Source organism: Diceros bicornis, chromosome 3, assembly GCF_020826845.1.
Source record: "Diceros bicornis minor isolate mBicDic1 chromosome 3, mDicBic1.mat.cur, whole genome shotgun sequence".
Classification (NCBI taxonomy): Eukaryota; Metazoa; Chordata; class Mammalia; order Perissodactyla; family Rhinocerotidae; genus Diceros; species Diceros bicornis.
The window spans coordinates 25,042,684-25,066,492 of record NC_080742.1 but is presented as its reverse complement, the minus strand read 5'-3'; the positions used below and the strand labels follow the sequence as shown (position 1 = coordinate 25,066,492).

Sequence of the window (23,809 nt, the reverse complement as noted above, 5' to 3'; positions counted from 1 at the left end):
TCAGGCACACGATGGAGCTGTATTACAGTACCTGTTAGTGTTGTCAAAGGCAAGACAGATTCAGTATCTATAACATCAGATGCCTGGATAAAGCCATGTGGAGAAGGAACGATAAGTATCGTTTCATCATCGATTGTTGTTTGATCAACTTGTTCTTGTATGGTGGGAGACTCTAAATCCTACATAATTAAAAAGAGAGATTCTGACTCATATTCCTTACCAGTTTTCCTTAAGATTCCAAACACATTTAGGTTTGAAAGGACTTAACTTTCAAACATTATAAATTAGAATATAAAGAAATGAAAAGTAAAGTCTTGAACAAAATAATAACCTCATACTCTAATGTACTAAATATTAACAAAAAAAGAACTTAAAAGTACCAGTTCAGTCATAGGTCCCCTGAATATAGAAGAAACAATGCTGTTATACTGTGGGGTGAGGTTCTAAGCTGAACCACAAAGATCTGTTACTAACCACCCTCAGGAAAATGCTTCCATGGGTTCCACCAGACATTTCTCAATCTATTGAGGTGAAGAGGTAAAGGTTTTAGTGAGAAACCGTGGTAGGAGAGAGCAACACTGCTGGTTGACTGATAGTTGTGAGTTGCACTTTGTGTGTCTAAAGAAAAGAGGAAGGTACCGGAGGATATCCCGCCCGTAAATTATTTCTAGGCTCTCTCCAAACTCCAGATTTGAGGTTCAAGGTAAGAACCCATTAGGTTGTTCCCTTAAGTGCAACTTACCTCAGTAACATAAGCATGGGCTAAATGCGAGGGTGAATCCTCCTCTTGTTTAAGGTCGGTGTCAGAGATTTCTTCTTCTGTTCTGACCATAACACTATTCATCAGTTCTGTGCTATTTTGGTCACTCAATTTGGATACATGAGCATCATTAAATGATGGCTCTACAGTCATCTTAGGCGGATGAATTTCATCTGGGAAAGTGTCTGCTTCTAGAGCATCTGGAGGCTCAGGAAAATCAGATGAATGAATATCCTTATCTACAGCCAGTTCTGCTTGGGCTATGGAAGAAGTGATGTCCTCTGTGGCAACAGTTTGAATGATGACTCTTGGTGTGTGACACTGCACTGTGACGTTGTCACTTGTGTTCAACAAATGTTCTGGCTATAAATTGTTAAAGAAAATGATCAATGGCAAAATGAAAAAGTACCTACCAGACTTAGGGTATAGGCAACAAATGGCATTTATAGGTGGTACCCTACTGACTCCTATACCTCTCACCTCTGGAACTACAGTGTTCTTATGACTATTTTTCTAGAACCCCTATTCTTTACCCACTGGGGCCTTTGCTCTTGTAATGTCCCTATTCCCCTTCATGTAAGTCCATCTCACGTAAGACACAGGATATACCCCATGAAGGCACAATGATGGTGTAAAACATTGCCCGTGGGACAACAGCAGTAGGAAGAATTGTTTAAATAAAGGTACTGCATTAGTTTTGCCTCTAATATTTTGTATCAACTAATCTTGGTCCCTAACATGTATGCAAATACTTGAACTGAGCTCAAAATTGGTTTTTCCCCCCTAGAGATATTGTTATTGAAGGCACATGGGTTCTATCATAGTATTAAAAACTAGTAAAAACATCCTGTTATCTCTGGTGACGCTTATCAGTTAGCCAATCTTCTCTACAGAAACTAGAATCATCAAGGAATTTCTATCAGGTAACATACGGATAAAGCATGAACAATGATCTGTTCAGGAGAAGCAGGAGCAGCAGCTGTCAGGGTGACGGTGGGACTAGCAGTCAGAGTTAGGGGAAGGCCTTGGCTTGAGCTTGTTTGAAGCAGGTAGGTGCCTGGAGTGCCAGTGGGCTGTAAATGGAAAGACTGAAGGAAAAAGATAATAAGATCAACACAGGTGCAACAGACTACTGATTAAGTAGAGTTACTAGTACTCATTAAGTCTAGCTTTACATCCAAAATGGGGACTTGAACTTACTAGCTACAAATTACTTACCAATCGTGAAGATGCAAACAAGTAATAAAATGAAGGGAATAATTTTGACTATTAACTGTTCTAAGTCATTACACGGCCTGGAGGTTGAACGGGCAAAAGCCTCTTCCTGGTCTTCACTGCCATGTATTTCTGTGGTCTGGTCTCAGCTATTTGTTTCACAGCACCAAGACATGGTCACATAAGCCACTGTTTCCAGTGCAGTAACCCAGCAAACCCAATCCCTCTTTACTCTTTTTCTGTAGCACATAAAAACTGGCAGTCTTGCAGTGTAAAGAAAAAGCTTCACATTTTTGAAAAGGCCCTCTAGCAGTGCTTACTTACTTGAACAGATTTTTTTCATAGTATAATTTTAGGAAATATTTTTTATATTAAGGGGAAATGTACAGAAATAGTTACTGTTCTGCTGAAAGAAAAAGAAAATTCCTATTTGAAAAGCTGGTTAAACGATAATATGCTTATGTTTTGAGATTTTTTTTATGCAAGCATAACAAAACTATTCAATGCCAATACACCTTTCGCGACAATAAGCTTCTATATAATAATTTGCCCTAAAGGAAAAATATTTACACTTAAAATAGAGCTGGAGGTTAAAGTCACATATGTAACCTGTTCTTTAGTCCAGTGCGGTCCCTGTGGACTTAAGCCACAACAGCTCTCCTGGGTGCCGTCTCACTGAATCTTGGTTTCTTTATTGCTGAAGAGGGGACAAGAACTACCTCTCATGGAAACGGTTGTGAGGATTAGAAATGATTACGATGGGGCCTGGCACACAGTGGGAACTCAATTTCTTCCCTCTCCCTAAAAGTGAAAGCCAGGCCAGCCCCGGTGGCCTAGTGGTTAAGTTTTGTGCTCTCTGCTTTGGTGGCCCGGGTTCGGTTCCTGGGTGCGGACCTATACTACTCGTCTGTCAGTGGCCATGCTGTGGTGGAGACTCACATACAAAAAAAAGAGGAAGACTGGCAGTGGATGTTAGCTCAGGGTGAATCTTCTTCAGCAAAAAAAAAAAAAGTGGAAGCTGATCGTTTTCCTAAGTGTTGTATTTATTAATTACCTACGGTCAAGCAGTATAGTAAATACTTTACATGTATAAATATATATTATATATATGTATTTTATTTAATATACTTAAATTTAATGCTCACAATTTTTTGAAGCTGAGGCACAATGATCATCCTCTGTTAATAATATAGGACAGAAGTCTCTAAATATTTGATTGTAACCCCATAAGTAAAAACCTGAACACATACCCCAAATATACGTGTATATATCGTTTATTTGGCCGGGGGGAAGGGGGCGATGGCAAAACAAAAAAGTAAAATCAAATTCTATTTTCTACCTAGGACAAATGGTCATCTTATACATCCCTATTCTGGAGACCACTGGGTTAGGAAACTGAGGCTCAGATTAAGTAAGCTGTTAGCAGAAGTTCCAAAGAGAACCTTTTGTTATTCTGGCCATCCTCATGAGAATGGCTGTGGAGAGGATAAATAAACTCTTGTACTAATGCCCCTTATGTTCTGCACAGCAAATAAATCTTGACATAATTTAAATAAAATCTGCATGCTTTCTTCATGAAAAATGAACTAATTCTGGGTTTACCTATTTCAGAAAGCAGGGCAGAAACTGGAGCTTTTAAAAAAATTTCCATCACCCCCAAAAGAAACCCCATTCAAATTAGCAGTCATGCCCTATCTCTTCCCAAAACCTCTTAGCATAGACAATCCCTAATCTACCTTCTGTCTCTATAGATTTGGACATTTTGGACATTTCAAATAAATGGGAGTCATACGCTACATGGTATTTTGTGTTTAGTTTCTTTCACTTAGCATATTTCAAGGCTCATCCTGGTCATAGCATGTATCAGTACTTCCTTCTTTTTTACTGCCAAATAATCGTTTTTATAGTTATAGCACATTTTATTTACCTGTTTATCAGTGGATGGACGATTGAGTTGTTTCTACACTTTCTGGTTATTATGAACATTCATGTACAAGTTTTTATGTGGACATATGTTTTCGTTTCTCTTAGGTATACTTGGGATTAGAATTGGTGGGTCATATGGCAACTATATGTTTAACCTTTTTAGGGACTGCAAGATTCTTTACCAAAGTGGCTATACCATTTAGGACTGAGACTTTTAAATTCTGTATCCCCAGTAGTTAGTGCAGTGTTTACTGAATGAATGTTGTTAAATAATTCATTCTACAAACTTTTTCTCAACCAATATGAACTTTTGGTTATTTGTTTATGATTCAATAAAAATCCACAGCATGTACTCTACTAATCAGCACTGTCATTTTCATATATAAAAAGAGTATATTATTGGTTTATATACAGATGAAGAAAAAGACTAGAAGTAATTATAAAAGTGTAAGTTTGATTTATGTTGTTTTCTAACCATCTGGCATCAAAATCATGGACGTAGTTGCATTTAATGCCAATCTTGTTAATTTTTATATATTTGCTTATATGATAGCATTTCTAAAACTGATACCAACTGATCTTTCTTATGCATAAAAATGGCCAATATCTACTTTGTAAAGTATTACTCACTGGAAGAATCTCAAACGTCTGTAGTGTTCCACTGTTTAGTGTTATTGTTTCTGAGTCAACAGTAGCAGCAGGAGAGTCTGTTGAAGCTGTGGTAAGAACAAGGACAACAATAAATAAAATATTTTATAAACTTAAATTTCCCTTGTGTAGTCAAGTATTATGAAAGCAATCTCATATTGAATAATTTGCCTGGAAACCTAAAGTCATTTCTAATGGATTTGTCTGGGATGACATAGATCAGGGGTTAGCCAACTATAGTTATAGCCAAACCCAGCCCACTACCAGTTTTTGTAAATAAAGTGTTATATGAACACAGCTACCACTGTCTGTCTATTTATTTTCTATGGTTGCTTTTGCACTAGAAGAGCACAGATGAGTACCGGTCACAGAAACAATATTTGCTAACCCTGGTACAGATCATAAAGTATTTTTAATATTAGGAAGTAAGAAGAATATACTAAGCCTAACCTGCAAAAAGCTAGGAACCTGGTAAAAAATAAATTTTCCTGGACATTCTACAGTTTAGATGTCTGGAATGTTAGTCCCAGAACACTTGGCTTTAATTCTTGTGACATCACTTTCTAGCACTATAAACCTGGGCAAATAATTTACTTTAACCCAAATTAATGTTCCAAGACTTTATCTGTCCTGCCTACCTCACATAATTGTTGTGAGGATCAAAAACATGAAATAAATATAATTATTTCAGAAGACCATACTTGGGAGGCCGAACAGCACTTTAGAGATCAGATAGTATAATTTTTTTATAGGTATGTCCACTGAGGCTCAGACTTGATCAGTGTCTGCTCAAGGTTATCTAGAACTAAGACTAACGAGAAGAAATGTGATCTCCTTTGTTGCTTTTGGTCTCACCTGTAAGTAAATCCATGTCAAAAATGATTTAGAATAGACTTTTAATGTGCAGTGTTTGTTTATTACATTCTGTCTATAACACTTCTCAGTTTGAAAGAAATGTAATACCTTTACCAAAAGAAATGCACTTGATTCATGTTGTTTCTCTTACTATTTGATGGATTCCTAAGATCATACCTAGAATAATTTGAAGTGATTCCAAACAAATAGCCTAAATCAAGGGTAAGCAAACTATGGCCGGGGACAAGTGTGGTTCAAGGGTAAGAATGGTTTTTATATTTTTAAAGAATTGTTTAAAAACAAAACAGAAAATTCCACAGAGACCTATGTGGCCTGCAAAGCCTAACATATTCATATTTACTGCTCTGGCTAGTTTGCCGATGCCTGACCCCTAACCTAAAGGAAGAAACGTCATGCGATTTTAACCTGAATGCCAAGAATAATGGGTGTGTTGTAAAACTCTTACTATACTCACATTTCTTGCTGGAAGAAATAAAATTATTCTAAGTACTTTTAAAAAGCCATGCTGTGAGTGAATATTAAAGTACTATTTAATATTTGCTGTTTTCCCAATAAGTATCGTCAATCCAATGGCCAAGGAAAATTGTAACAATCTCCATGCACAATCGATTTATAGCCAATAGCAGTTCTCATATTTATGGTGGACTAGTAATTTTAGTTGCTTTGCAATTCTCAAGACTATCATACAAAACAAGCAGGGACAAAGAAAAGAAATTCTTCATGCTTTATTACACTGGTAGAAAGCTAAAGCAAATAACCAAATTTAAACTAGAACTTTTAAGAATAAGACAGGCATGATTGGTTTAAATGTCTCTAAAGAAACCTTGACAGTCACTGTATATACAGATACATAGTGTTAATAACACCCAGTGATTCTCAAACAGAGGATCACAGGGTACATTTGAATATGTGTAGGGTGTTTCTATTTGTCATAATAACTGGAAAGCACTACTGGCATTTTGTGGATGAGGTCAAGGGACACTGAACATCCTGCAAAGCCCAGCTAACACAGAAGTGTCCCATGCAAAATGCCAATAATCTCCTGGTTGGGAATAATACACAGTGATTGGTATACTCTGGGCAATAACCTTTCCATAGGCAAATAGCATTATGTAGGGGGAAAAAAAGGGAGGTAAAAGTAAGTGAAGGATAATATGGTTCTGAGAATTTGATTCTCACTCCTTTTCTGTCACTCTATAATAGAAAGAAGGGTAGAAAGATCAACTTGGCTTAGACCTTAGGAAATAAATTTTCCCTCCCTATAACAATTGCTGGCTCCTCATATCTCATTTAGCACAAAAAATGTCAGAGGCTAAGGAAAAGAGAGACGTCAACAAAACAGTTCCCACAGGAAACTGGCTCTTTACTCTCTGAAGAAAATCTTTTTCAACCTCACCAAAACCCATTTCTTCTACATATCACCTCAAATCCATTCCCAATTTGTGTCTCTTCTTGTGAATTACTACAAATAATATGCCACCTTATGAACTCTATTTCCTTGCTCAAATGACTATATTTTAGGTAGTTTTCTATTGATTATTAATTCCTTATAACATCTAGGAAATAAGATGATTTAAAATGGTTTAAAATGGCTAGGCAGTTGGTTATCAGTCCTTCCTGTCACACATTCATCCTTTGTGCAAATATTAAGCTAATAAACATAAAATGCCTTAGATCTCCTTTAATTCTGTGACTTGGATAAATTTCTATCAACATTCTAGAAGACTGAAAGATTCAGAGCCATTAACCAAATCATGTAAGTCAAATAGCAAGGAGTCTTGAGGTTCAAACACTTACAGACATGGGTGATCTGGACCGGAATCTGCAAGGCTGTCATGGGGCTTGGAGAAATGGCTGTATTGTCTTCCAAGCGGGCGACTCTGATCTGAACGTGCTGTACACTGGAATTGGAATTACTGTTTGGAACTCCAGATCCTGATTTATTGTCCAAAAGCGTTGGGTTGTTTTTTTGATTCTCATGTAACTGTTTAAGACCTTTTATTAAGACTGAAGGGAGATGGGTAGACAAAAAGAACATTGATTCTCTCCGACAGACCACCATCTAAGCAGCAAGGGAGGTGGAGGGGGTGGTAAGGAGGGAAAGTATTTGGAATAAATAATTGTATACTGGATGTGAGATCTTACCAAAATAACAATAAAAGTATTTTAAAACTACAACCTGTCTGGAAATTTTTGGAAACATTATCCATCACAACAGATTTTAAAAATTCATAACATAATACTGTTTTTGCCATTTAAGATGCATTTTAAAAATAGCCATTGTGAGGAACATGGAAATAAGACATTTTCTATGTCCTAGGACTTCTTGATAAAATTCTTAATATTCTTAGGAAGAATATTAGTAATGCTAAGTAGCTTATTTTCATTTTTAAATGAAGAGTGTACTTCCCCACCAAGGACTCAAGGGCACTTGACTGTTTTAGCCACTGCAAGAGCATAATCAGTTGGCTGGGAGTCGAACTCACAACTCCAGAGAAGCAACTGATCTTTTCAAACAGTAAGATGCAACCACCCTGAATTCTTGTACATGAAAGCCAACTCCAGACTTGCCCTCCTCCGTCAGTCATGATAACTACATCAGTCCTCTTAGGTGATGCTGCAGTCTGGCTGGATTCATGTTACATTAGTCTTCATTCACTCTTCTGGTTTTAAAATCAGATTTATAAATTTATAACTGGGTATTTAATTTTTTAAAAAATCATACTTTCATCAAGCCAAAGTTTCTCAGCATTTAATTTTCCTTTGGAAAAATGGAAGTTGGAGCACTATACTAAGGGGAATGAATTTGATTACCTAAATTGAACAGACTGTCCAACTTAGTTTTAGTGCCTAAACGCAAAGCAGGCAATGAAGTGAAAAGTATGCTATGCCTCACTTTTAAGCAAACCCAACTTAAAATCGAGATTTACATAACAAATGAAATTAGAAATTTACAGAGCCTTTGTTCTAAAAATAAATTACTACAGAATTTCTCTAAATAACAAACCCAGTTAAGATTTTGAAATTATTCAACTCAAAAGTTGATTTAAACTTAAGTTTTCAGAAATATGTTTGTATACAATGCAAGTATATATATAAAATTTATTTCCTCTTCATAGTTTATGTGAGATAACAACAATGTGTGCAAATGTGTATACTGTCATCTTAGGTGCTTTGAAAATTACAAATCACATCCACTCTTCTCAAGGGAAGAAAAGACAAGTTACCCAAAGAAATAGGGCAGAGGTTTAAGTGAATAGCTACTGTCATTCATATCTCTTTAGCTGAGGTAAAGAGATTCTAACCTCTAACTCCTAAGGAGTAAATATGGTAAGAAAAGGGAAGGACTTAAGAAGCAAACAATACATTACCAGGGAATGAAACATCCTTATGGTTTGCAATTTGCCTTTTGATGGTCCACCATTTACTTCGAAGCCACTGTGGTGAACGGACACTGCTCCATCCCTCTGCTAACAGATCCCAGTTTATGTCGTTTTCATCAGCTACGTCAAGCTCTGCTATCCTACAGGTTACAAAATAAGCATCTGTTAAATATTAATTTATTTCTCCCTACGAACCCTCCTGACTACACGTGATGGCACTGGCAATAAAGGGAATGGCAGGTTATGTCACTGAGATGCTATTGTTAAGTTGCACGGGAAAGGATTCCAGGAGTGCAGACCCGCTTCCAGAGCTAAGAGCTATGAAATATCACCAGCATAGCCTTTTGTTAATGGTACAACCAATGGGCTGAACCATAAATGGTGAGAACCACATGAAGCACTGTGAAGGGAAGGGAGTAGCTCTAGGTTAGAATAGGATAAGAACAGGTTTAGTTGTATAGTATTCTGCAATGTTTTATTTTATAGTGTGTTATTGCCTGGATCTGAGCTTTTCTATTTTTAATTTTTTGGTTAGGAAGATGGTCCCTGATAACATCTGTGCCAATCTTCCTCCACTTTGTATATGGGACGCTGCCACAGCAAGGCTTGATGAATGGTATGTAGGTCCATGCCTGGCATATGAACCTGCGAACCCCGGGCCGCCGAAGCAGAGCACATAAACTTAACCATTACGCCACCGGGCTGGCCCCTCTATTTTTAAAATAAACAAAAATGTTTAGAAATAAGCTATTCATAAAGATGACTAGTTGAAAAAATAAACTATTAAAAACAAAACCCAAATCAAAATAAAAAGACAAAAACAATACTCCAGCAGCAACCAAAAACACAACCAAGAAAATAGTATGACTAAATTTGGAGTTTTAATAGTCTATTCATTTTCTAGCTTTCACTGTCAGGATGATTTTGATTTTCCGTAGGGAGCAGCCACAATGACAGCTTCTATTACTTCAGTGTCTCAAGTGTTTTCTTGCCGGTATTTTTGCCCATTTGAGTCACTGAGTCTTAATGGTTAAACCAACTAATTTAAAAAATAAGCTTGGGATTATGATCTTAAAGCTATTTTTGGATATGTATGAAATGGAAGTGTCTGATTTGGTCCAGTGTGAAGGTGTGGGGTAACTGTAGACTGGACCCTCTTCTTGGCAATCTTAGTAGCAAAAGATTGAAGGGCATGGAGACTGAATAGCCCTCTTCCCCTCACCACGGTCCTCCTAGGCTAGGACTGAGGCACATTGGTGGGACAGTGGAAAGCTGCACTGCCACTGTCTGTGCCATACCTGTTCTGTGGATATAGAGAGGACTTCAGTCTCCACGCCTTCAATCTGGCACTTTGCACGAGCACTAAATCCACTAAAAAGGAACAAACACAAAACAAAAAAAGAGCTCAATATGAAATACTCAGGATCTTAAAGAGTGTCTCTATGGAAAGGATGCTTTTCAGACATTAGGCATCTAGGGAAACCAAAAAAGGAAAATCAATAAAGACATCCACAGCCATTAAGCAGCTTTAGTCATTAAAAGATTTAGGACACAAACCTGAGGATGAGATTGATTTCATCTTCCTTGGTCCACTCAGTACCTCCACTCTGTTTCCAGTTCAGGTAGTTGAGCCATTTAGAACGACACTGCTTTTCTGAGCGGGTACCCACTCGTTCTGCCACAGCTGCCCAAGACACACCCTGTGTGACTATGTCACCTGGCTCAGTGCTGGTCAATTCATGAACCACCTCTGCAAGTCTCTTTTCTTCTTCTTCGGTCCATTTCCCTGAAAGAAGAAAATTATCCAGACTACTACTGCCACTTTCTCCATTTTTTGCAAATCAGATTCAGCCCTGTATTTCCAAGGACTGAGAGGAAGTACGCAATAGAACTAAAAGTATTTCTGAACAACCCTTAGGTGGGAGATTGCATGTACCCATAAGACAGCTGCATTTGACTAGCCCAGTAAAGTTCTTAGTACAAAAGAAAATATAGAATCCTAATAAAAGGCACTGACTGACTCTTTAAGAAAGAAAAACTACCCAAAACATAACTAGAAAGAATTATGTACTGTCATGTTACACTAAGTCCTAAGTGGGAAGAGCTTCATCGATGGCTTGATGGACACAGAAATTCAGACTTTTTTCTTAGTCCCACCTCAGATTCCCTCTCTGCAGAACTGCAGTAAGCTCAATAGAGACCATTATTTACAGGAAAAAACGATGAGGGACAAGTGGAATAATACCTATGGCCTCCCACCCATTTTAGTAAACACAAAAACTAGATTTATACCATCTCCTTTCCCCACTACCCTAACTCCAAGCTACTGTGATGAAATGTAAGTCTGAGATTGGTATTCACACATATTTTTTCTTTTTTTTTTTTTTTGGTGAGGACGATTGGCCCTGAGCTAACATCTGTTGCCAATCTTCCTCTTTTTATTTTTTTAATTTTTTTGTGGAAGATCAGCACTGAGCTAACATCTGTGCTAATCCTCCTCTTTTTGCTGAGGAAGACTGGCTCTGAGCTAACATCTATTGCCAATCCTCCTCCTTTTTTTTTCCCCCCAAAGCCCCAGTAGATAGCTGTATGTCATAGTTGCACATCCTTCTAGTTGCTGTATGTGGGACGCAGCCTCAGCATGGCCGGAGAAGTGGTGTGTCGGTGCGCGCCCGGGATCCGAACCTGGGCCGCCAGTAACGGAGTGCGCGCACTTAACCGCTAAGCCACGGGACCGGCCCGCCAATCTTCCTCTTTTTGCTGAGGAAGACTGGCTCTGAGCTAACATGTGTGCCCATCTTCCTCCTCTATTTTGTATGTGGGATGCCGCCCAGCATGGCATGACAAGTGGTGCATTGGTCTGTGCCCGGGATTCAAACCTGCGAACCCTAGGCCACCGAAGGGGAGTGCGTGAACCCAACCACCATGCCACTGGGCCGGCTCCCTTCACATATATTTTTATTTCAGGCTTTTCTGAACCCATAAACCCACTAATAACATCAAATGTTCCTCTTGGTCTTTTCTTGAGCTTGAGCAGAAAAACAGAAAGGAAAAAAAGTGAACTTCTTTACGTCTTCCACTTCTGTTTCCATTTTATTACTAGTAGCTAAAAACTTGTAGGAAATTTCAAAAAGGCTATGTGCCTGCTTCAGGGATTCGTTCATTCAACAATATTTATTGAAGATCTATTATGTGCTAGGCACAGCTCTGGATACCATGGATTCAAAAAAAAGTCGTGCTCTCCTATTTTAGCATCATAAGAAAGGAAGAAAAAACTCAGACTGTGCTGTCCCATGGTGTGGTACAAAAGAGAGAACACTCCTGGTCAGAAACAACACAGAGCAGCAAGGAAAGGAAGTGGGAAGATCAACCCCTCAGGCTGGCAATCAGGGAACGGCACAGTGTTTTTCCAAATTCTGCTAACAAAAGGGGTTCTACACTCACATCTGGGGTCCCATCCTAAATCTAACGCTCCCATTCCTGCTTCATTCATTAAGCTGTCATTCACCACAGAAGGACAGAGTTGGCAGAATTTACATTATCACTGCCTTGCAGTTAATACTGCTGGTGGAGTGGTTAAGCAGGAAACATTCCTGATTCCACTTTAGCAGGGTACGGGGTGAGGATAGAAAATATATTCCCTGGAAGCTCAAGCTTAACTTGAGAACTATGTTTTTATTGAAAGACTGAGCATAGATTCTGGATCCTTCAGAGAACATTAGAGCTAAGAGGGAACTATGAGATCACCTATTCTAACCTCTTCATTTTACAGAGGAAAGTGAGGCTCAGAGAGGTTAAGTGAGAGTTAGTGGCAGAGCCTAAATACTGTTGTTGGTCACAAAGGTTAGGTTTAACAGTGTCATTAGTGCATTTGTATATGTTAAGAGTTAGGCATTTGTGGTGTGGCCTGGGGACTGAAACACCAATCACAAGTTTTTTCTATGGAAAAATATACTTCGAGTTTGAAAACAAGCAAACACAATACATACAAACCTTTAGAACACAGCTTCTTCCTAAGTTGGGACCTACCTGGAACTAAAGTTTTTCATAAAACTTTGATAAGCTATTGTTAACATAGCGTAACAGGTAGATGGACTTAAACTAAAATTATTTCCTGTATATACACCTTAAAAATACCTGTATATAAGCCTTAAAAAGAAATACTTCCCCAACTGGAGCAGTTGTGAATTGCTGCAAAATGGCAACATGCTAGACCTAAAACCCTGGAAACTAAGGAGACGCTGTGTCCCTGTGAACAATGTTACCTTACACAGAAGCACAAAAATAAAGGATTAGTTGGGTCTATTAAGCTTGAAGAAAAAGGAAGAGTGGAAAATAAAATTTGAACTAAAGCAAGTGACAATTTTCTTTCCAGAATACAAGAGAAAGCAGTATCTGAAGGGCAGGAAGCTCAGCTGGTGACAAAACCACCAGTAGCAGCACCCAGTACCTGTGTTGCAAGTATCCTTCATCAGTCGGCACCGATCTTTGACGGAAGATGCACTTCTTCCTAGCGCCGCCCCTATTGTTGCCCAGTCATTGCCATGCTTTATCCGGAGCCTAAAACAAGAGTCTGCCAATCAGCATTGGGTTCAACTGTTTCCTCCCTTTTAATTTCATCATTTATTCTTCATTCTTCTTCTTCCCATTTGACTGGTTTGGAAGTTGTGGGCAGCAATACTTTGAGAGCCAAAGTTTGAAAGTGTGGCCTTTTTTTGGGGTCCACAGTTGTCTGTGGGTGAAAAAAAAACAGGCAGCAATTGCCTTTTTCCTGGGTCAGAGAAGAAATAAGTAACTTGGATATGTGTTCAAAAAAGACCAAATTTCCCCTCAGGTTATTGACACAATCTCCCAGGCAATCCCCAGATTTTTCCCTTTTGAGTATTCTTAACAAGCTCTGCTCAGGCATCTAAAAAGTTTCACAGATCCTTATCATCATAAACAGGATCAACCTTCAATTTTTTTCATGATCCATACGATCCATTAATCCATACTTAATGGCCCTAACTCATGAAGCAACATTGTTTCCTGTGAAATAGCCATTATAAGGTAGAGTCAGCCCAGACATTAAGTGAAACATTGCCAAGTCACCATTCTAAACTAAGCCATGTAGTACAACTCTGGTTTTGATCCTGGCATATAAGTTCCCCAAATTTAGTCTTCAGGCCACCAAGAATGGCCATCTAATCTCTTCTGTAGCCCCTATTAATGGTCGAAGGATGCATTTCATTTGGTAACTGACAACAGGAGGAGACTAAATTTATTGGCATGGCTACTCTGTGCAGGTATGGATCTGATAAGTTCTATTTATGGTCAATCATTCTTAGCAGCAGGATTAAATATTAGCAGTCTACCAAAAATGTTTTGACATTTTCAAAGTAAAACTTTTAAAAACATAAGACATTAAAAAAATTAAAACCCAACTATCAGAATTAATGAAAAAAAATTTTTTTAAACTTACTCCTTGAGCTTTTCAATTTCTTCAGGTGTATATCTAGAAATTTAAAGAAATTTAAAAAAAGATCAATTAAAACAGAGAATGCTAAAAACCTTAATAAAAATCAGATTTTCACTTAGAGAGCCAAATGTTAAGTCCCTTAGCGTATTGATAATATTTTTAAAGTAACTAATTTTAGAGTAGGTGAATAAAAATTAAAATTAATGCTTCTATTTTCTTCTTAAAACAAATATTTTTAGCTATAATAAAAGCAAGAACTGTACAATTTTCTCTAGGAAAATTCAACATTTAAAATGTATTTGCTCCTATGTTGCCTAATCTTTATTTCAAAGTTAGGTTCAGGCACTCTAATACAGCTATTCCGAAAGACTTGTAAATGACATTGTAAACTAGAGCCAAAAAAAAAGAAAATCTATGGTAAATTCTGACAAGGCACTGAAAAACTTAAAATTCTCGTCTACCTATGCATGGACATCTGACACACTCTTGCCTCAATATAAAGCCTTTTTTTTTTATTGGGCATGTTTTCAATACAGCCAATGCAATGTTTTTTTAAGAAAAAGCAGTATCTAGTAAGCCATACTATTACCACCTAAAATTCCCAAAGAGAAATTAAAAATATGTCCATATAATCATTGCACTGAAAATGATTATACTACCATATAATCATTGCACTGAAAATATGATGCCTTCCCATAAATGTTACCTATAACAGAAATCCATGCATTGTATCCAGAAATTTAGTTGTTTTCCACTCTGGTTTTATTAAAAAAAAAAAAAAAAAGTCACTGACCTAGGAAATGCTATACTATAAAAACGAGTAAGAAAAATGTTATGTAGAGATCTTCCCACACTTCCTAAATCTTTAACCACTATTATACTTTTTATAATGTTACTTTATTACAAAGCAGACTTTAATGTATTAAGTCAGCTAGGTCTTAAATCTAACCTATATAAGGTGATTTAGATTCTAATTTCTAAAAGAGGCCTTATTATAATGAGGTTTCACCATATTCACAACATGGACCTGGAGAAAAAAATATTAACAGTAATTCATAGCTGTCTCTAATTAAGGCTTTGATTATAACTCTATTTAAAAAAATGATAGTTCCTTAAATATTTCCCCTAATTACATGAAAACATGCAGCATTACAAGTTTTCATACTTTCCCACATGGTTTCTGTCATCATACATGCGAAGCACTCTTCTATAAACTGCAAACAAAGGCCGGTTCAGACCCCATGCTATAGTCCTGTAGAAATCTTTTCTTTCGTCTTTTGACATCTCAAAGATGATTTCTGTAGCATCTTTTATTCCGCGTGCCTAAATGGGTTACATTTCTTTGATTTAGGGATTTCTGATAAAATGCATATGGATATACTATGCTTTTTAAAAGTTTTTTTTTTATGTTATAGATCACCAATGGCATTTAGAAAAATAATGTATTGCTAATTCATTAATAAGTCAATTATAAACTTTAAAATTTATAAGAGATAATAAAGTGTTCCAAAAATAAATGGTATTAAATTCGATAAAGTTCTGTCAACCCCTTTTAAAATTATAAAAAATTAAAATCTAAAGAAAGTAGAAGAAAATCATAAGAACAAAGTTAATGGAATCAGGAATCAAGAAAGAACAGAAAGGATAAGGAATGCTAAAAATTGGTTCTTTGAAAAGATCCATTAAGACTAATAAAATATGAAAAGATTAACTTATGGCAAAATGAAAAACAAACCAAAAAAAGGAATATTAGAAATGAAAAATGAGGCCTAAGTAGAAATGCTACAGAGATTAGACAGTTGAACATTATGAAAATTTTATGGCAATAAATTTCAAAACTTAGATAAAATGAATAAATTCCTAGAAAAAGTCAACTTACCAAAACTGACTCAGGAAGAGATAGAAAATCTAATAAGCACAGACCGTCAAGAAAATTTAATCAGTTATTAATAATTTCCCACAATGAAAACACCAGGCCCAGATAACTTTATAGGTAAATCCTACCAAACAATCAAGAGAAACATAATTCTGATTTTAAACTATTCTAGAGGAAAGAAAAAAGGGGGGACACTTCCTCATTCATTAGGCTAGCATAACCTCAATAGCGAAATCAGACAAGAACTGTTTCAGAAAAGAATTTTTAGGCCAAGCTCATTCATTAACATAGATCCCCCAAATCCTTAAACTATTTTAGAACACTGAACCCAGCAATGTATAAAAAGGTTAATAATCAACGCAAAGAGTGAGCTTATTCCAGGAATACAAGTTTGTGTTAATTTCAGAAAAATTATTACTGTAATTAATTGTATGAGTAGATTTTTGGGAAAAAACCGTAAAATCTCAGTAGGTGTGGAAAGAGCATTCATAAAATTCAACATTCATATATAACACTCCTAGCGAGTTAGGATTTGCTGATAAGCTGATAAAAGAAAAATATATAAAAAGTATAAAGATTAGAAAAATCATTTACAGATGTTATATATGTAGCAACCCAGAAATTTATGAAACAATTATTTGATTTAAAAGAGTATTTAGCAAGGCTGCTGGTTACAAAATCAATATATAAAGTCACTGGCATTTCTATACAAAGCTCATAAAAATCTTTAAAAGTTCTCATTTACAATAGCGTCAAAATTAAAAGCATTATGACTAAATCTTAGGAAAGTTATGCGAGTCCTTTATGGAGGAAAACATAAAACTAAAAAAGACACTAAAGAGGAACTAACTAAAATGGAGAGCTATAAAATGTTCTTCAATAGGAAGATGGAATATTGTAAACATGTTAATTCCTCTCAAATTGATGTACAGTTTCAATGCAGTCCCAATAAAAATTTCAAGTTTTTTCCATTCTCTGCAAACTGATTCTAAATTTGTAATGAAAGAAGAAAGGGCCAAGAAGAGCCAAGACATTCATGAAGAGACTTGCCCCATCAGATATTGGGACTTCTGAAGGCAGTGCTGTACCGATGCAGGTATCAACAAACAGAACCTAGGAACAAATTAGAAAACCTAGAAACAAATTTGTGGAAGCTTGATTTAGGACAGAATGGACATTGTAGACCGGAAAAAGACTGACATTTCATAATGCTGCTGGGATGACTGTCATCTACACAAAACAAAACTAAAAAACCCCAACAACATTGAAACCCTATCTCACAACCATAGGAAAAAAATCAGTGTGAAAGGCAAAACTGTAAAACTTTTATAGGACAATATATGACAATATCTTTATGCCCTTAAGGCAGAGCAGGATTTCTTAAATAAGCATGTGAAACATAAAAGTAAAAAGATGATTAATTTTTATATTGAAATTAAGAATCTTTCTTCATCAAAAGACACCTAGAAAGAAGGAAATGACAGGCCACTAAATTGGGACAAGGTATGTATAACACAAATAACCAGAAAACCACTAGTCTCCAACATACCTTAAGAACATCTAGAAAAATGAAAAAGAAAATCCCATAGAAAAATTGATGAGAAGATATACAAACAGGAATTTCAAAGAGAAAACAAATGGCTAATAAGCATATAAAAATATGTAATCAGAGAAATACAAATTAAAGCCATAATAAAATACCATTCACACTCACATTCACACTCACACCAGATTTGTACAAATTAATAGCAAAAATCTAAACAGAACCCAAATGACCATTAACTGTAGAATGGGTAACTTACAGTATATATATTTGCACAATAAATACAGTTAAACATACCAACAGGGGATGGATCTCAAAACATAATATTGAACAAAAGAAGCCAGTTACAGAATACCCAGAGAATGAACTTATTTATATAAATTTCAAAAAAAGGTAAAATTACACTGATAGGCATTTGAATGGATGAAACTTCACAGTAAACAGTTTCTAAATTTTAGACTCTTTTCTAAAATTATGCAGTTTCAATTCCACAAATAATTAAATCTAAATATTGACAAGCTCCTATATGCAAGGCACTATGTTGTAGGATGACCATATAGTGAGATAAGAAAATTCTGCTTTTTTTTTTGTGCTTGTGGCAGTTACTTTCATTTATCTTTTTACCCAAAATATGGGATGTGACATCTAATTAATTTGTTTAAAAATCGTTCCACAATGTTCTTGAAGAGCACCACATAATAAAAACCACGGTCAAAAATCAAAATCAAACAAATTATCTTTTTCCAGGATCAGTATATCTTTTCAGACATTTACTTTTTCTGCCAATCCTACCATCATTCTCCCAATCATCCAAAGTAAAAACTCTTAAGTGATTCCAACTCCTCATTTTCCTTCTTTCCCAACATCAAGTCATCACGCTTCCTTACAGACTAGTTGCTTATCTGCCCTTTCCTTGCCAATTCTATTTCTACCACCGTAGTGCAAAGTTCTTATTACTCTCATCTGGTCAACCGAAACAGTCATCTAAAATATCTCCAATTTTAGTCACGTTCCAGCCCTTTAATCATAAAGTTGGCAGGGCCCTTGGAAATCATCTACTCCAATCCCACAGACAAGAAACCAGCTTCTTCATTCCCAAAGTTCAGTATTCTTACCACTCGTTACTGCTTTATCTAAACCTGTAGCATTTTTCCAGTTTTAACTAAAGTGTGTGTAACCAGTGGACAACTTCAACACACTTCTGGATACATTCTCAGTGATCACTGTATTTCTGTTTCTCTTATAACAATCAGCTTGGTGGGAAGGATCTTTATTCATTAATAAAGAATTAAAGTTATTTATTCTTTATACTTTACAAAGCTTAGTTTGGGAAGAGTGCAGCTTAAATTAAGCTTAAGAATGTGGACATTCTAGGCAGCAATGTATTTACAATAGTGAAAAATTATAAACAATCTAAGTATCAAACAATGCGGAATGGTTAAATAGAGACTGTACACCTCTCATTCCCAAACAATGCTAATGGTCTACATTTCTAACATGCACTATTTGAATCTCCATTACGAGGATGGTCAGCAAGTCTCTGGAAAGATTTCCTTGAGAAGAGCACAGATCTACTCCACCGATCTCTCACCTAAGTTATCAGTTTTTCTCATTTCCTACAGGACAGAGTTCTAATTCTTTGGCCCGGACTTCCAAGCCCAGTTTCCAGAGGTTAATCATCTCAGTTCAAGTTAAAAGGGTTAATTAACGTGCTCTGGGTTGATCTCTGACTCCTTGGTGCTCAGCATTTACTCATGCTGATCCCTCCAGCCCTATTCTAGCCTAGGTTATACCCCTTTAAGACTCAGCTCAAATCCTTGGTCTTCCAAATATTTTCCATAACTGTCTTAACCCCGAGAATAAACTCTTCCTTCTCTGATCTCATGCAGAATTCACAACATGGATCAATCACATGGTGCAAAGCCTTGCATCATTCTTCACCTGTTTTCAGCATTCCCAAACGGATTGTTGGCTTTTCAAAAGCAAACACTATGTGTTAAGGCAACTCATATCTCCAGGCCTCAAACATACTGTGTACAACAGACATTTAATGAAGCAGATGACTGAGCTAACAACATGTAAGCCTTAATATGAAAATGAACTAAATTTTTCTTTTTATTTAAAGGGAAGGACTAGTGTGATGTCGTAAATTCATTCAAAGAGGAAGATGCATATCTTAGGCTTTAGACAACGTAAACTTAAACTTGAATTTATAAAAAGACAGGGCTTAATAAGATTTTGTCTAAACTTCAGGATGTTAACTAAAGCAATAAAGCTACTTTAAACTGAGAATTCAAGATTTGTTTAAAAATATACTACAGTCATACATCTGAGGATTATTAAGCCACATATGAGCCAATCATCCATTACAAAAATTAATGAAAAGTTTTGACATTTTTGCAATTGGCAATGAAGAAATTAGCGAAATAAAAAAATACGCCATAAGATACCTTCAGATAGCGTTCAATATTGTTCATCAAAATATCAATTTCTTCTTTGGACCACATCCCCTGCTTCCATTTGTGTCCTTTAAAAGAAAATAAGTAATGTTATAGAAAATGTTATTCCTTGAGAGAAATAAAATACTATCGATGTGCTTTGTGATTAAATAAATTATGTCAGAATAAAATGTAGCTAATTTACTTTGTCCAGCGTCTGAAATCGGAACGATCCCCAGGTAAAGTTGCTTTTGTAACCTCTGGTTTTTAAGAAGAATACATCTGACTCTACTAAATAAAGACAATGATAAGTAAAAGATTCAAAAAATATTACTTCCTCTCAGTTACATCTCTTATCCTTTCAGCAGTATGGGACTGCTAAAAAGACTCATAAAAATTATAAAAATCAAATCATGTTCAAAACTTTCTGAAAAACTTCTCCAAAGAAAATAAATTTTATGGGCAAAAGAAAATGTACAAATGATTCTAGGACAAGGGCAACGTAATAAATTGGATACTAAGTGAGTAATATATTCTTAATAAGTATTTACTGTATAGTAGCTGCAAACAATGTATTTACTTTTACTTCCTTTCCTTACTTCTGAGTGGCATATACACAACCCCCACTTTCTTGTAGCAGCTTCCCAGCAATCCTTATGAGCATAGCAGCACTATAAACACCATGTTACTTTAAGTCTCTAAGCTGCTTATGAGACCAAAGTTAGATCTTTGAAAAGGCTTGGCTTCCTACTCCCATAAGCAATAATCGTATTGTCTTTTTTTTTTTTTTTAAAGATTTTATTTATTTATTTTTTTCCCCTTAAAGCCCCAGTAGATAGTTGTGTGTCATAGCTGCACATGCTTCTAGTTGCTGTTATGTGGGACGCGGCCTCAGCATAGCCAGAGAAGCGGTGCGTTGGTGCGCGCCTAGGATCCGAACCCGGGCCGCTAGCAGCGGAGCGCGCGCACCCAACCGCTAAGCCACGGGGCCGGCCCCCGTATTGTCTTTTAAAAGCCACCAAAGTGCATCTGTTTATAATCTACTTCATATAACAGAAATAATGATCAATTATTGAAAAACAAATGTCGATTTCATGGTCTCATTCAGAGTCCAATTTAATTCAATTAGAAAAGCTCAATTACTCTAAGTACTCAATCACCATTATGAAGGTCTAACTCCGAATCCTGATGACTAGGAGCTCTTCTGACCTCCATTTTTTCCAACAGACACTAAAATTCACAGTATATCTTACCTTTGTTAGTCAGAGAATCCTTATCTTCTTTAGTTGTAAACCATGCTTGGCTAACAGCTGAAACTTCCTCATTACCCAAGGGAGATATTTCATCTAGTTGCTCGTTCTGTAGAATCTTGAAAAGGTAAAAGTAAAAAAAGTAGCAGCTTGATTTAATACCCAACCTGATTCATCTTTCTTTGTAATGCTAAGCATTATAAAACTCTAATAAAATAATATGGAATTCACTTGTTTTAGATGTAGTAAAAATATATTCAATTTATAGAAAGTTTCTTGCTGTTTTTATTCTGGCAGTACGAAAACAAAATTATCTGCATTAACAAAATATGACCTTCATTTAAGCTGGTAACTCTGTACTAGTGGCTTAAATTCTATAGAATATTGGCTAAGATTCCATTAAGTATTTAAATCAATATAGGATATCAAAATCCATTTGTATATTTATATATGTAAAATGAGCTTATACATACAATAAAATGAAAACAGTAGGGTTGAGTGTTATGATTGTTAATGTCCTCACAGGTAGTTTGCTGCCTAAATATACAGTCACCTGTAATATAATCTCCTGCTAAGTTTAAAAGATTAACAGGATAAGTCAAAACACATTATTGCAAATTCATGGTCTGCTTATCGTTTACTGACAACTTTGTTTACGCCAACCTCTAGAGCCTATTCCTACCTTATTAATGTATCTTCTCAAAGAACTGTATGGTACTATTTTTTTTTATGATTATTATTGCAGCTAAAGCAGTCTTTAGTGAGAAATGTGTAGTTAAAAAATAACAGCTTTATTGAAATATAATTCACATACCATAAGATTCACCCTTTAGAGTATAAAATTCAGTCGCTTTTCGTATATTTATGCAACTATCATCGGGTACATTTTCAATTACAGACATACCTAATCTAAGTAAATTCTGCTGGAATGAAGCCACTTTTAAGAGAGTTGGCCTTGGGCTAAAGAGAGCTATAGTGTAAGTGAGGAAGATTTGGCAGCAGGTATGAGCCTATCACAGGTACACCATGATAAGAGGAGAGTCACATGCCTAGTGACCACTCAGTTAACTGAGTGCAGTCTCTGGACTGGATCAACTACTAAGCTACGTCACTGGCTGGAGGTAAGCTCTAACGAAGATTGGACTTTTCTTGAATAAGGAGAAACTGATTTTTTAATTTCAAGAGGGACTGAAACCAATCTCACTTGGAAAGACAGCAGCAGTCAGTGAACAACAAAAGCACAACGAGGAGAAAAGCCATGCTTCTATTGTCACTTACTTTATTTTTATATCTGGTGGTAATGAATATATTGTATTTATGAAAATGTTTTTTTTAAATGCATAGGCAAAAAGCTAGAAATTACTGAACAAGTCTGAAACGTTTTGTAACCCAATATTCACGCGTCATACATTTTAGATTTTTTTCCTTTAATGACCAAGAGGACTTTATAAAGCTGAGACTTGAGACAGACCAGACAGGTGATGTCTAAGGCCTCTTGTATTCTGAAGATTGCAATTCTCTAAGATTTGACACAGGAGCTATTCTTCAAGGGTTATACAGAGAGCTACCATAAGACCTTGATACATACAACACCCACTTTTAAGAAATGTAACCTAGAAAAAGGTCTCCCGAGACGATGATCTCTTATATTAATCAGTTGCTGAAAAGAATAAAATCACCATTTCCCAAAGTGAGTTTAAATATACAGCAAAGCCCACTCTATGAACCTTAGGAATAAAGCTGTCACGCTGATTAATTGCTATCTTTGGGCAAACACTTACTGCCTTATGGCGCAAATTTTCCTGATGAAGAGTTGCAATTATTACTTAAATCATATAATGTTAAACATGTAAACAGCCATCAAATGAAGCAAATAATTATTAAACCTTACCAATAATATTCAACACTGTCAATTACAAATGAACCAAATGAGTATAGCAGAAGACTTAGGTACCTTAAAGGGTATCTATCTATACCTAGTATATAGATATTAATTAGTTTTTTATAGTATATTACCCCCATTTTTTACTACTATACGCATAACTCCTTTTAAATTACGCAGGCTTTATTTAGGAGGCTGTTGCTTTATAAATGAAGCCTTTATAAGCTGTAGAGTTTCATGTCTATAGTATATACAGGATTAGAAACCTAAAAATAAATATTTCACCCATTGAATATTTCTTGCAACCACAAAGTATTGTATATATTGGGAAAAATTTTAATTCCTAATTATTTTTCAAGCTAGTCTCATCACTGGAAAGAGACATAATACATTAATTACTGAACTCTGTGAAATAGCTACACCTGGCTTGACAAAAAAGGACACAGCAAAAAGCAGACTATTTCTGAACTTTTAACTATGCTGACTTTCACTCACAAGCTAATGTTAGTCTTATTAAACAAATATTAGAAATTATTAAAAGTTTTTCATTTACT

General features: G+C 35.9%; 1 protein-coding gene across 3 annotated transcripts in view; it reads right to left on the bottom strand.

Annotated features, from left to right (window-relative positions):
* The window catches only part of DMTF1 (cyclin D binding myb like transcription factor 1), a 52,018-nt gene that overhangs the window by 1,541 nt on the left and 26,668 nt on the right, over positions 1 to 23,809 (bottom strand). For all 3 annotated transcript variants that reach the window (XM_058524709.1, XM_058524717.1, XM_058524712.1), the window contains 12 exons: positions 21,377 to 21,491; positions 20,136 to 20,212; positions 15,432 to 15,589; positions 14,270 to 14,302; positions 13,259 to 13,368; positions 10,366 to 10,594; positions 8,797 to 8,948; positions 7,223 to 7,432; positions 4,532 to 4,617; positions 1,693 to 1,848; positions 743 to 1,123; positions 32 to 179 (listed from right to left, as the gene is read on the bottom strand). In XM_058524709.1, the coding sequence (XP_058380692.1) occupies positions 32 to 179; positions 743 to 1,123; positions 1,693 to 1,848; positions 4,532 to 4,617; positions 7,223 to 7,432; positions 8,797 to 8,948; positions 10,366 to 10,594; positions 13,259 to 13,368; positions 14,270 to 14,302; positions 15,432 to 15,589; positions 20,136 to 20,212; positions 21,377 to 21,491 (1,855 nt within the window). The remainder of the gene's footprint in view (positions 1 to 31; positions 180 to 742; positions 1,124 to 1,692; positions 1,849 to 4,531; positions 4,618 to 7,222; positions 7,433 to 8,796; positions 8,949 to 10,365; positions 10,595 to 13,258; positions 13,369 to 14,269; positions 14,303 to 15,431; positions 15,590 to 20,135; positions 20,213 to 21,376; positions 21,492 to 23,809) is intronic.